This window comes from Coregonus clupeaformis, chromosome 33 (genome assembly GCF_020615455.1).
Source record: "Coregonus clupeaformis isolate EN_2021a chromosome 33, ASM2061545v1, whole genome shotgun sequence".
NCBI lineage: Eukaryota > Metazoa > Chordata > Actinopteri > Salmoniformes > Salmonidae > Coregonus > Coregonus clupeaformis.
This window is the reverse complement of record NC_059224.1, coordinates 20,059,043-20,072,739: the sequence shown is the minus strand read 5'-3', so window position 1 is coordinate 20,072,739 and position 13,697 is coordinate 20,059,043. Positions and strand designations below refer to the sequence as shown.

The 13,697-nt window shown below is 42.4% G+C and overlaps 1 protein-coding gene across 1 annotated transcript in view; it reads left to right on the top strand.

Annotated features, from left to right (window-relative positions):
- LOC121548770 (uronyl 2-sulfotransferase-like) overlaps positions 1–6,926 on the top strand; it is a 134,975-nt gene extending 128,049 nt beyond the window's left edge. Inside the window, exons 6-8 of the mRNA XM_041860319.2 lie at positions 4,577–4,674; positions 4,858–5,015; positions 6,623–6,926. Coding sequence (XP_041716253.1) covers positions 4,577–4,674; positions 4,858–5,015; positions 6,623–6,915 — 549 coding nt within the window. The 3' untranslated portion in view covers positions 6,916–6,926. The remainder of the gene's footprint in view (positions 1–4,576; positions 4,675–4,857; positions 5,016–6,622) is intronic.
- Positions 6,927–13,697: the final 6,771 nt, after the last annotated feature.

Here is a 13,697-nt window from a genome sequence, read left to right as displayed (position 1 = left end):
GTTGAGAGCTTAGGACCAGTTAGGATACAGTAGTAGTGGGTGCTACACTAACAACAACACCATTCAAGCTGCATAATCCTCAGTAAGAATAGGAACAATGAGTGTGTGTGTGTGTACCCGTTGAGTTGCCTTCCCAATACTAATGTTATTTTTTCCCCCCATGCAACATAGCAGGGAGGCCAAAATATGTATTCTCCACCCTGTGTGTGTGTGTGTATGTGTGTGTGTGCGTGCGCGTGTGCGTGCATGCGCGCGTGTGGGTGCGTGCGTGTGGGTGCGTGTGGGTGTGTGTAGTTGTTAATAGATTCCCATAGGTCCCCTAAAGTTGCGAGCGGAGCAGGCGCCCATATCGAGTGTCGTACTGAGGAGGGACTTCCTGGCACGGCTCCCTGTGTGTGGGGGGACCGGCCAGAGTCATGCGTATCATTTCCTGTCCCTTCTCTCTCTCCCACTGCCTTCACCTCTCCCGGCTTTTTGGCTTCTTGTCCACAGTCTGTGATCATGGAGAGAAGGAGAAGAGGCCCAGAAGGGTTTTAAGAATCGGGATACAGACATTCTTCAATATTCGTCTGCTGCCAATGCCGTTTTCAGAGGCCATTAGAAAGAGCAGAGTCAGAGAGTGAACAGATCACATCCATCCCTTTATCCTCCAAATGAATGCAAAAGAGGGGAAGAGAGAGAGAGAGAGAGAGAGAGAGAGAGAGAGAGAGAGAGAGAGAGAGAGAGAGAGAGAGAGAGAGAGAGCGAGAGAGATGCAGAGAGAAGACACTGATTTGCTCCTACAATTACATTTTAGCCATAGTCTCTATTGACTGTAACACAATGCCTGCGTGGTCTACCAGTGTTCTGGGTTCTCTTGGATTCTTGTGGTTCCTTTGAAGCCTCTTCCAGTTGTTCTGCACCCTGTTGTCAGTCAACATGCATGTACCCAGTCCAAATGCAGAGCAGCGTATCTGAGAGACAGTCGAAAAGGCACTCACTGACTGAAAGGATTACATCCTCCTCTCTAAACCTATCATCTACAAAGACAGGAACTGACAGGTGTCCTTTTCTCTCATATTGTGTTGCCCGCAGGGTTCGTGGGTTTAAGATGAAATTCATTATGTTTTTTGGTGGGAGGAATAGAGCGTTTGAGAAATTGAGGGGTAGAGAAGAAGAGCAAGTATGAGGGGAAATGGTAGTCTGTTATCAAAGCCCCAGTGCATCCAGGTTTCATAAGGCTTTCTTTAGTGCTACATCATCGTGGCGTGGCCCCAGTCTGTCCCTATGTGGGTACAGGGGCCCACTCAAAGCTTATGAATGTTTATGAAGCTAATATGTCATGTTTATGACATGTCTCCTTTACATGCTTCCTGCCAGGTCTGTGTCTTGCGCTGTGACCTGACTGTACGCCAGGTGTCCCAGTATCATTAACACCACAGAACCCCAGACAGGCCCAGAGCCGGGTGAGAGACTGTAGTCTTTAATAGTGGGTATGTGAAATGCAACCCAACACTTCCTGCAGCCTTAGTGATATCATAATAATTCACACACCACACACACACACACACACACGCCCCATCCTACCACTCCCTCTCCCATTCCCTCTCCCTCTCTCTCTGTTTTTGTGGGTACAGTAAGTCATGTTTTATGTGTATAAGGGGGGAGGATCACAGTGAAGTCAAATGTCTTGTGAGTCACAGCTCCGACTTTGTTGATAAGTGTGAAAACAAGGACTGCAAGGATCTGGCTTAGTGGTTCCAGAATGGGAACATATACTGTCCTACTCCCACTACACACTCTCTCTCATTCCTGCTTCCCTGGATGGAGTAAGACATTATTCCAAAAACAGTTATAGTTCTAATTGATGGGAGAATGTACAGTATTTTGCTAAATTGTGTGTGTGTGTAGTATTTATGTGCTTCTCAGTGTGGGGTCCTTTCAAATCCATTCACCTGGTTCCTAGCTCTTACCCCTAGCCCTTCTCCTCTCACCCCAGACCCGGGCTAGCCTTCTGGTGCCCTGAGAAACACAAGGCCTGGGCCTCTGGTTCTCTCTCTGGGTCTCTCTGGCTTAGCTAACCTTTTCCTGCAGTGGGATATAGGGTCACACAAAGTGATTCTTGGTAGTCTTAAACAAATCTACTTTGAAACAGAAGTATACACCTCACACAGATGGTTATGGGCTTAAAAAGAAGAAGACACCTGTACCATGTCAGATATAGAGTTGTATTCAATTTTGAGTCTGCATCCCAATATTACACTTTATGTACATCACAGAAGACTGAAATATAACAAAACTGTTTGACATAGAAACACCGGATCTTTGGTGGGTTTCTTTCAATAATGTTTTTTATGAATAGTCCACCCATGAGGCCAAAAAGGGTGCTTTTGGTCATTGACTGCAGGAAAAGTCTACCCTCTGTGGTGAGGCGTCTAGGCTCCAGCTGTTAACTTGACAAATTGTCCTTTTCCAAGTAAAACTGAGGACATTCTCACCTATCAGCATGTAGGCCACAGTGAAATAAACCAACAGCACACAAGACCTCCTGCTCTTTTTATTGTTGTCAGCACCCTCTTCACCTTATAGGCTGGTGCCTGTTTCAACTCAGAGGAATGGGTCTGGGTTTTGATGTGTGCGTGTTATGTGTGTGTGTGTGTGTGTGTGTGTGTGTGTGTGTGTGTGTGTGTGTGTGTGTGTGTGTGTGTGTGTGTGTGTGTGTGTGTGTGTGTGTGTGTGTGTGTGTGTGTGTGTGTGTGTGTGTGTGTGTGTGTGTGTTTGTGTGTGTGTGTGTGTGTGTGTGTGAGTGTGTGTGCGTGTGAGTGTGTGTGCGTGCGTGCGTGTGTTTAACTATTGTTGTGGGGACCAGAAGTCCCCACAAGAATAGCAAACGAACAAACATTTGACCAACTGGGGACATTTTGTTAGTCCCCACGAGGTCAATGCTATTTCTAAGGGGTTTAGGGTTAAGGTTAGAATTAGGGTTAGAATTACGTTAAGGGTTAGGGTTAGGAGCTAGGGTTAGGGTTAAGCTTAGGTTTTTGGTTTAAGGTTAGGGTTAGGGTTAAGGTTAGGGTTAGGGTTAGGGTTAGGGTTTTGAATGGGACTGAATTGTGTGTCCCCACAAGGTTAGCTGTACAAGACTGTGTGTGTGTGTGTGTGTGTGTGTGTGTGTGTGTGTGTGTGTGTGTGTGTGTGTGTGTGTGTGTGTGTGTGTGTGTGTGTGTATGTGTGTGTGTGTGTGTGTGTGTGAGCTTGCATGCGTGCTTGTGTGTGTGAATGGGTGTGAGTGTGTATCTTTCATGTGTTTTTGAGTGTTGTGTTGCCCAGGCCTCGTTGCTGTCTATAAAGCTTACGTCACCTGACCTGACATGGATTTGACTCTTGGGTTTGTAGCAGAGAGAGAGCGAAAAGACTGGCTGACTTCACTCCTTTATGTGTTTTTAATCTCTCTTTCTTTTTTAAATTAGTCTCAGTGGGCATCCTTCGTTCAGCCCACTGGTTAAACAGAGAGGTGGTTTAGTGTTTCACTGCTCTGCTCCAGTGGCTCCTGCCTTAGGACACTTTATTTTCTTTTTTTACTGAGGAAGTGGGTCAGGAGGGAGAGAAGATGGTGGGATTGGGATGGTGGGATTGGATTGGGATGTTGGTTGCATTGCCAACATCATGTGGGTAGCTGAGGAGACCAAAGGTTAACCTTGTTTCTGTGTATTGGTCTGCATTACGAGACAGTTAACTGTCATCATTCTGGACAGAAAATAATACCATTGACCTCTCACTACATGTTGCTCTTGAGATATCCTACATATTCCACTGAGTAGGAAACAGATGAGCTAATATCTGCTTATAGGAATCTGCATGTCTTATTTAGGCTGTCGGAGAGTGGCTTGAAGATAGTGTCTTTTAAAATCATAAATAGTTCAAATAAATACAATTAAACTTTCACATCAATTAATTTGAGTTAATAATGACATAACATGATTTACAGATTGAATAGTGCCAATGGAAGTTTCTGGAGTGCATCTTAATTATTATTTTGAGTTCATTTTTGATTAGTTAAAATAAAATATAAAATATGGTTCAAACAAAAAGTTATTTTATAGTCATAATGCAGCTTGTTTTCAAAATGTTACTGTTTACAATGCATATTATTGTCCACCATAATTCTTTAGTAATGTCAATGATTATTGTCCACCATAATCTGTTTACCAACGCTAACCATCAAAAAGTAGTACGAGTTCCTAAGAGAGGAGAAGACTTGGTGAAGAGTTCCACCTAGTGAGAGTAATGTAGAATTACACTAATGTTTTCATTCAATCCCATTATTCTTTCAGAAAAGTAGGCGTCAACCTGTCACATTGGAGGCTGCTGAGGGGAGGACAGCTCATAATAATGGCTGGAACGGCGGGAATGGAATAGCATCAAACCATGTGTTTGATGTATTTGATACCATTCCACCGATTCCGCTCCAGCCATTACCACGAGCCCATCCTCCCATATTAAGGTGCCACCAACCTCCTGTGCAACCTGAAGGTGATTGTCTGTCTTTCTGAGTGTGTTTCTGATGGGCTGTCTCTTCGGTCTCCCTCCTGTCCAGGACATCAATGTGTGCATCCTGGAGAATTACCCAGAATGCTCCAACCCCAGACTCTTCTACATCATCCCATATTTCTGTGGACAGCACCCCCAGTGCAGGTAATAAGACCTGTATTGCAGGGAATCAGGCTCCAAATTTGGTAACATTATCCTGACTGGTATTAATATTTTTGCGAATGTTTATTAAAGTATGAGTGGTATTACAATTAATCATTGGTTATAATTCCCTCTGGGTTGCTAGATATTTTCCTCTGACTGTGCCTGTTGTTCTGTGTGTTTCAGGGAGCCGGGAGTATGGGCTCTGGAGAGGGCCAAACAGAACGTTCTAGAGAACTTCCTTATTGTGGGGATCCTAGAGGAGCTGGAAGATGTGCTGCTTCTTCTAGAGAGACTGTTACCGCACTACTTTACTGACGTACTGAACATCTACAAGAGCCCAGGTAGGCCTACACACCAGAGTTTCCACAGAAGTTATTTAACTGTGGCACTGCCATGGTAAAATCATTACCGCCACGGCAAAAAATATGGAACATGAAAATATATTTCGGCCGAGGCCCACTTTAAAGATGCTGGAATAGACCACATTTACTTTTCCTCTGCAACAAAATGTGTAATGAATAGAAAAATCTGCCAACCCCATAGTAAAATAGTTGATCTATTTATCTAGTAGGCTTGTTGTTGTGTGTTCTATGTGAGATAAATATTCCTCTCAAGGCGCATTCAAGTTAACAGTGCCATAGGGACAGTGGTGGAAAAAGTACGCAATTGTCATACTTGAGTAAAAGTAAAGATACCTTAATAGAAAATGACTCAAGTAAAAGTGAAAGTCACCCAGTAAAATACTACTTGAGTAAAAGTCTAAAAGTATTTGATTTTAAATATACTTAAGTATCAAAAGTAAATGTAATTGCTAAAATATACTTAAGTATCAAAAGTAAAAGTAAAAGTATAAATTATTTCAAATTCCTTATATTAAGCAAACCGATGGCATCATTTTCTTGTTTTTTATTTATTTAAAGTACAGATACCCCAAAAAACAACTTAAGTAGTACTTTAAAGTATTTTTACTTAAGTACTTTACATGACTGCATAGGGAGGGAATTCCCAGAATCAAATATAGGCTGCAAAAATAGGCTACATTTATTTAGTAGGATACTCAAACCTTTGCCAGCCGTAGCTGTTTACACTTTATATGGCCTGCGTACGTCTAATGAAAAAAGCCTGAATTAATGTAAAATACTTATTAACTGATAATGAACAATTATTTAAAGCAAATAGTCCTACCTGCTTGCACTTTGTGCAGGCTATGTAACCATCTAACGCGTTGTTGTACTTCTAAACTGGGGATTTCACTTCACCTGTTTCCACGTTTATCATAACCTTTCTTTGTATTTATCCAGCCAGGCCTACGTTAGTCATTTTAGCGTGAGCTAGGCTATATAGGGAAAGTAAACTTGGCAACGTGTCGTATTCTCACGTGGAGAGGGAGCATAAGTTCTGCGTGTGGACATTAGAACGTTTTAGCACCACACAAATAAGGGACCGTTCCCGTCTCCACACACTCTCAAAGTGTGCGTGGCTGGAATCAAAGTGTGCGTGGCTGGTAGCCTTATGTCTGCCTCGCCACTCATAGAATGGAATTTGCAACACAATGTTACACAATAAGCTCCTGGGTTTTTAAAAAGTGTATTATATTGATTTAAAATGTTTCCGACCCGCAAGCAGCTGATTTTTTTGCGGCTCACCTGCTGCTCAACTAATGATTAGCCCAATAGGGTAAATGCAGATAGGTAGATTTTTCCAGAGGAAACACTTGTACACACACAACCACACCCTGGCATGTATAAGCCTGTTACACTGCATTGAAATGATTAATCTTTAAAGGAATAGTTCACTCCAAAAACAAACTTTGTCGGAAATGTATTTTCATACCTCAAAAGTGATCTACAATAGGCCTAACTCTCCTTTTGATGGATGACAATATGTATTTTCTTCACATTTTAACCATACATTAATAACTTCCTGGTCTGTTTCTCTGTCTCCGCAGACTACAGGAAGATGGGGAACATGACTGGCACGGTGCGTAAGCACACGCCCACTCTGGAGGCCCTTCAGGTGCTGTACCACCGCATGCGCTACGAGTACGACTTTTACAACTTCATCCGAGACCAGTTCCACCTGATGAAGAAGAAGATTGGCCTCAAGTCGGTCTCCCGACCCCCTGCCCATCAGGCTTCCTTCCTGAGAGACCTGTCCCTCCGAACCCCAGAGCCCCTGGATGAAGACGAGGAGCTGGAGACCGACCTGGAGGACGCCAACAGCTGGTTGGTCCAGCCCTGACCATTGCCGTGGTGACTGAGGACTTTACCTGCGGCTGGTTGGCTGGAGGTGGCGTGAGAAAAGGGTGGGGGATGCACCCTGTCTGTCAGCATTCCCAGGAGGACGATTGGTTGGGGGTGTGTGGATCCTGATGCCCGTGTTTTTACGGGCAACATTTTCCGTTCATTTCGGACTCTCTGCTCACCGCTGAGGACCTTGGGAGTGGGCTCAGACTCTACTTACCGCTGAGGACCTTGGGAGTGGGCTCAGACTCTACTTACCGCTGAGGACCTTGGGAGTGGGCTCGGACTCTCTGCTCACCGCTGAGGACCTTGGGAGTGGGCTCGGACTCTCTGCTCACCGCTGAGGACCTTGGGAGTGGGCTCGGACTCTCTGCTCACCGCTGAGGACCTTGGGAGTGGGCTCGGACTCTCTGCTCACCGCTGACGACCTTGAGAGTGGGCTCGGACTCTCTGCTCACCGCTGACGACCTTGAGAGTGGACTCGAAATCTCTGCTCACCGCTGAGGACCTTGGGAGTGGGCGGATGGATGGATGAATGGATGAATGGATGGATGGATGGACGAACCGCCATATTTAAAGATTGACTAGACTAATGGGGGGTGGGGAGTTATTTTTTTGAAAGCTCACTTTGGTTGTTTTAAGGTTTTATTTTTGTTTTGTTGGTTTGAGGCCGTCCTTTTGGGGGTATCTCCGGGTGAGATAAGACAAGAGGGATTTGGACCTATGAACTAATTGGGAAATGTTTTAAATGTTGAGGGGAGGGCTGCATCTTTGGATGAGGAAAAATGTTAAGACACCAACAAAGGTGCAGGGATGATGGGGGATGGGGGTGAAGGAGCGTGTTGAGGTGTGAGAGGGAAGGGACTAGATGGGGATGATGAAATTGTTTTAAAAGTGTGATTCAAAGTGCCAAACCGTCAAATGCTGTGTCATAGTCATACACTTCTCTAAGTGCCAAACCTAACCAAGTGGGGTCAGACACCCTCTGTACCTAGAAACCCTGTTTGGGAGGATCCACTGCTCACAGTGGGAGAGTAGGGGGAGGTGACTTGGTTTAGCCCAAATGTGATGGTGTCTATGCATAACAGAATCAGTTTACTTTGTTTAATAGATTATGATGAGAGGGTCAAATGACAGGAAGAGCACCCAACTATGAATTCAGAGAATTCCAACTGTGTGTCTACAATTGGATTTGACAGCAACATTTGTCAAACTGACCATGTATGAAGAAAGGTTGAATATTTTGGGACATAACTTGGAAAATATTAAGAAAATATGATGTTGGTTGGTGAAAATGTGTGTTTGTCCTCAAATGTTGACGTCTCCATAGGACAGACCATTGATGTTTGACTTCCTTAAAAAAAAAAAAACGAATACAAATATTATTTCAAAGATACAGCTGAAAGATAAAACATTTTAATCCAAAGCTTTACCTGAACTCACCAAATGAAATGACAATGTGTTAACAGTCTGCACTTAGTCTTATTTGAAGTTGTTGGACCTCGGCTTGTTGGTTACAGTAATGTCTAAATCCACAACTTCGTTTTCTAAACTCTCCCCTGACTCTCAGTGCTACGGTATTTCATAGTGCAGCCATGGTGTTGCACTTTGGCCATTTACTGATAACTCAACACCCAGAGAAGAAAATGGCCACAACAACCTATTACCTGGCAGTCATACCTATAGTTGTGGTCAAATATATTGGCACCCTTGCACGATTCACAATTCCTTCTAAAATAAGTTGAAATTGAAAAAGAAAAAATAATGTGTATCTGTTTGATTTACAACAGCACAGGACCAAGAATAAATAAAAAATAAAAGCTTAAATTTAGATTTTTCACTTCAAAGTAAAAAATGGACTTGACTAAAGTATTCACAATTCAAATTAATTTGGTTCTAATTCTGCTTTACTGTGCAATTTCTCACCTGTGGAAAGTTCCAGGTGCCTACAGGGTAAAAAGAGCAATTCAACCAGAACATTCTGCTCCATTGTACAAAAGGGCAAGGGTACCAATATATTTGACCACGCCAGTCTAATATACAGATTGTGTGTATGTACAGTGCATTTGGAAAGTATTCAGACCCCTTGACGTTTTCCACATTTTGTTACGTTACAGCCTTATTCTAAAATGGATTAAATCTTTTTTTTCCCTCATCAATCTACACACAATACCCCATAATGACAGATCAAAAACAGGTTTTTAGACAAACGGAAATATCACATTTACATAAGTATTCAGACCCTTTACTCAGTACTTTGTTGAAGCACCTTTGGCAGCGATTACAGCCTCAAGTTTTCTTGGGTATGACGCTACAGGCACACCTGTATTTGGGGAGTTTCTCCCATTCTTCTCTGCAGATCCTCTCAAGCTCTGTCAGGTTGGATGGGGAGCTTTGCGGCAAAGCTATTTTCAGATCTCTCCAGAGATGTTAGATCGGGTTCAAGTCCGGGCTCTGGCTGGGCCACTCAAAGACATTCAGAGACTTGTCCCAAAGCCACTCCTGCGTTGTCTTGGCTGTGTGCTTAGGGTCGTTGTCCTGTTGGAAAGTGAACCTTCACTCCAGTCTGAGGTCCTGAGCACTCTGGAGCAGCTTTTCATCAAGGATCTTTCTGTACTTTGCTCTGTTCATTTTTCCCTAGATCCTGACTAGTCTCCCAGTCCCTAGTACCATGCATCACCATAGGGATGGTGCCAGGTTTCCTCCATACGTGACGCTTGGCATTGAGGCCAAAGAGTTCAATCTTGTTTCTCATGGTCTAAGAGTCCTTTAGGTGCCTTATGGCAAACCCCAAGCAGGCTGTCACATACCTTTTACTAAGGAGTGGCTTCCGTCTGGCCACTCTACCATAAAGGGCTGATTTTCTAAAAAAATATTCAAAAACCTGTTTTTGCTTTATCATTATGGGGTATTGTGTGTAGATTGATGAGAAAAAGAATATGGCTGTAATGTAATAAAATGTGGAAAAAGTCAAGGGGTCTGAACTGTAGTCATTGTACTGTCATTGTCTTCAGTGTGGATTTTCTTTTTGACAGTTTAATTTATTATTATGTATTCATTCCAGAAAGGATTCTCAGGAAAAAAACGTTTTCTTACAGCGTTGAAATAATTTGTACTATCAAGCTATTCATAGTATCTAAAGATGAGTAAAATATCCCTAATAAAATTATATGAACATCTTAAAGAAATGGCTGAACTGTTTTACAATAAATGGAATCCATTAATTTCAATCTCCTCAGACAGTTTTCTAAATAAAAACCTAACAATTGCAGTTGCTATCTGTGCTTCCTATCAATTATTTTTTCTACAATAAAGCAGTGCATGCCTATTGTTTTCCAATCCAAGAGGATACATTGACTGTACGTTTACCCACCTAGCCCTGAATCCATGAAATAAATGCAGTCTGTTATGTGCTAGCAACCTGATAAACAAGAAGTACTAGGTTATTCCTGTGTAAGTGCTGTTCCAGTTCCACCTGATGAACAAGAACATTGGCCTCAAGTGTCTCCCGACCACCTGCCCACCAGGCCTACTTCCTGAGAGAAAAATACCCAGTCCACAACACCCCAGAGACCCTGGAAGAGGACAACCAAGACCCCAACAGCTGATTCGTTACCGCATGAATAGATCATTCAACCATTGAGCAATGATCAAATCTGTCTGGAAGGGAATGTTTATGTCAGAACACTGTCAGTTTCCACTGCGAGTTACTCCTCCATCAGACATCAGATATTTGGGGAAAAGTCTGTCCTCCACCCGCTCTTCTCTGTTCTCTCTCCTACGCGACCCGTAAAACCGATAAGTGGTTGAGTGGTGGAGGGGATGTTAATTACATTCTCATCGATGTACTTGACTGTAGCTTTCAAACTGACCAGCAGGTGGTGGTATCTCCATGTCACAGCTTGACTGACAGGTCACCCAAGTCTTCAACTCTCTCTAGGGTACCTCAGGTGAACTCTGAAGACATTGTCCATATGGAAAAGGAATATGTAGTACAGGGATCATCAGCTAGATTTAACCACGGGCCGACTTTTTCTTGAGCGGATGGTCAGGGGGCCGAAACATAATTACAAATCATTTGTAGACTGCAAATTGACCACAAGAAGCCCAAACATATATCATATTTAACTAAAACATAATCATTTCAAACCTTGCTTACATTTGTATACAATCACATACAGTATTTCTCTATCATGCGTGGGAATACTTTGGAACAGATTTCCAAAATGTAAATCACTTGGAGCTGATTTTCTGGTGATGTTACAGTCTTTTATGTCCAACAATTTTGTTTTTATATATGAAATAAATTTGCTCAAAAAACTTGGGGCACCCCAAGTGTTTGGAGCAAATGTATTTTATATATAAAAACAGTTGGGGAACCCTTATGTAGTACAGTTGAAGTCGGAAGTTTACATACACTTAGGTTGGAGTCATTAAAACTCGTTTATCAACCACTCCACACATTTATTGTTAACAATCTATAGTTTTGGCAAGTCGGTCAGGACTTTGTAATTTTTCCAACATTTGTAATTTTTCCAACATTTGTTTAAAGACAGATTATTTCACTTATAATTCACTGTATAACAATTACAATGGGTCAGAAGTTGACATACACTAAGTTGACTGTGCCTTTAAACAGCTTGGAAAATTCCAGAAAATGATGTCATGGCTTTAGAAGCTTCTGATAGGCTAATTGACATCATTTTAGTCAATTGGAGGTGTACCTGTGGATGTATTTCAAGGCCTACCTTCAAACTCAGTGCCTCTTTGCTTGACATCATGGGAAATTCAAAATAAATCAGTCAAGACCTCAGAAAAACTATTGTAGACATCCACAAGTCGGGTTCATTCTTGGGAGCAATTTCCAAATGCCTGAAGGTACCACCATGGGACCACGCAGCCATCATACCGCTCAGGAAGGAGACGCAAGGACCTTGTGAAGATGCTGGAGGAAACAGGTACAAAATTATCTATATCCACAGTAAAACAAGTCCTATACCGACATAACCTGAAAGGCCGCTCAGCAAGGAAGAAGCCACTGCTCCAAAACCGCCATAAAAAAGCCAGACTACGCTTTGCAACTGCATATGGGGACAAATATCATACTTTTTGGAGAAATGTCCTCTGGTCTGATGAAACAAAAATATAACTGTTTGGCCATAATGACCATCGTTATGTTTGGAGGAAAAAGGGGGATGCTTGCAAGCCGAACACCATCCCAACCATAAAGCATGGGTGTGGCTGCATCATGCTGTGGGGGTGCTTTGCTGCAGGAGGGACTGGTGCACTTCACAAAATAGATGGCATCATGAGGAAGGAAAATTATGTTTATATATTGAAGCAACATCTCAAGACATCAGTCAGCAAGTTAAAGCTTGGTCGCAAGTGGGTCTTCCAAATGGACAATGACCCCAAGCATACTTCCAAAGTTGTGGCAAAATGGCTTAAGGACAACAAAGTCAAGGTATTGGAGTGGCCATCAAAAAGCCCTGACCTCAATCCTATAGAAAATGTGTGGGCAGAACTGAAAAAGCGTGTGCGAGCAAGGAGGCCTACAAACCTGACTCAGTTACACCAGCTCTGTCAGGAGGAATGGGCCAAAATTCACCCAACTTATTGTGGGAAGCTTATGGAAGGCTACCCGAAACGTTTGACCCAAGTTAAACAATTTAAAGGCAATGCTACCAAATACTAATTTAGTGTATGTAAACTTCTGACCCACTGGGAATGTGATGAAATAAATAAAAGCTGAAATAAATCATTCTCTCTACTATTATTCTGACATTTCACATTCTTAAAATAAAGTGGTGATCCTAACTGACCTAAGACAGGGATTTTTTACTAGGATTAAATGTCAGGAATTGTGAAAAACTGAGTTTAAATGTATTTGGCTAAGGTGTATGTAAACTTCCGACTTCAACTGTGGACAATTGCACTATAAAGGTGACAAACGGCGCCCACAAACTGTTAGGGCCTACATAAAGCTTTCTTTTCAGCACCATGGAGTGAATCCTTACCACTGCTACACCTGGCTATCAGCGGAGCCTTGTCTGTCAGCAAAACAGTTCATTCAGCCTCATTTACTGCCTTTAAAAAAACATGGCTGACTTGCTTAAACAAATGTGGTTTCTCCTCCCCACTCAGACCACTCCCAGACAGTCCTAACAAAATTCCTGCTTGAGAAATTGCTCTTTGCTAAGAAGCTATTTCTGTTTATTTTTTTCCATTTTAATAGAAAAAAATCAAAAGGCCCTCACACATCTGAGCTATCTTTGTTGCAGGTGCCTGGTAACAGTTGAATAAGATGAGAAAAAAGAAGAAACCGGCACACTGCTCTTGCTGGTATCACTGCTCTTTATTAAGCTTTACGTATCGGCCTCAAGGCCTTCGCCAGAGCTTTTTAATAGAAAACAATCACATTAAGGTACTTCATTATTACCCAGAAATTGTTTGATATTGAGATAAAAACGGCTGCATTGGACCTTTAACATGGCATAAGTCTTGGCGAAATGTGTAGAATTTAAGGAAATTAACTTTAAACATGCAAAAGTTTCTCTCCACCGCATGGCAAAATGGGTAGAAATGCAAGAAATTAGCTGTAGAATTGCAAAAAAATTTATCTTTGCCCCAAAATGAGTAGAGTTGGATGACATTTGTTAGAAAATTGCTAAACTTCTCTCGTCCCATGGCAAAATGTGTAATATTACAGAAAGCTTGCTTTACAGCTGCAACATTTTCCCTACTACCCTTGCAAAATGTGTAGAGTTGCAGGAATTAAAA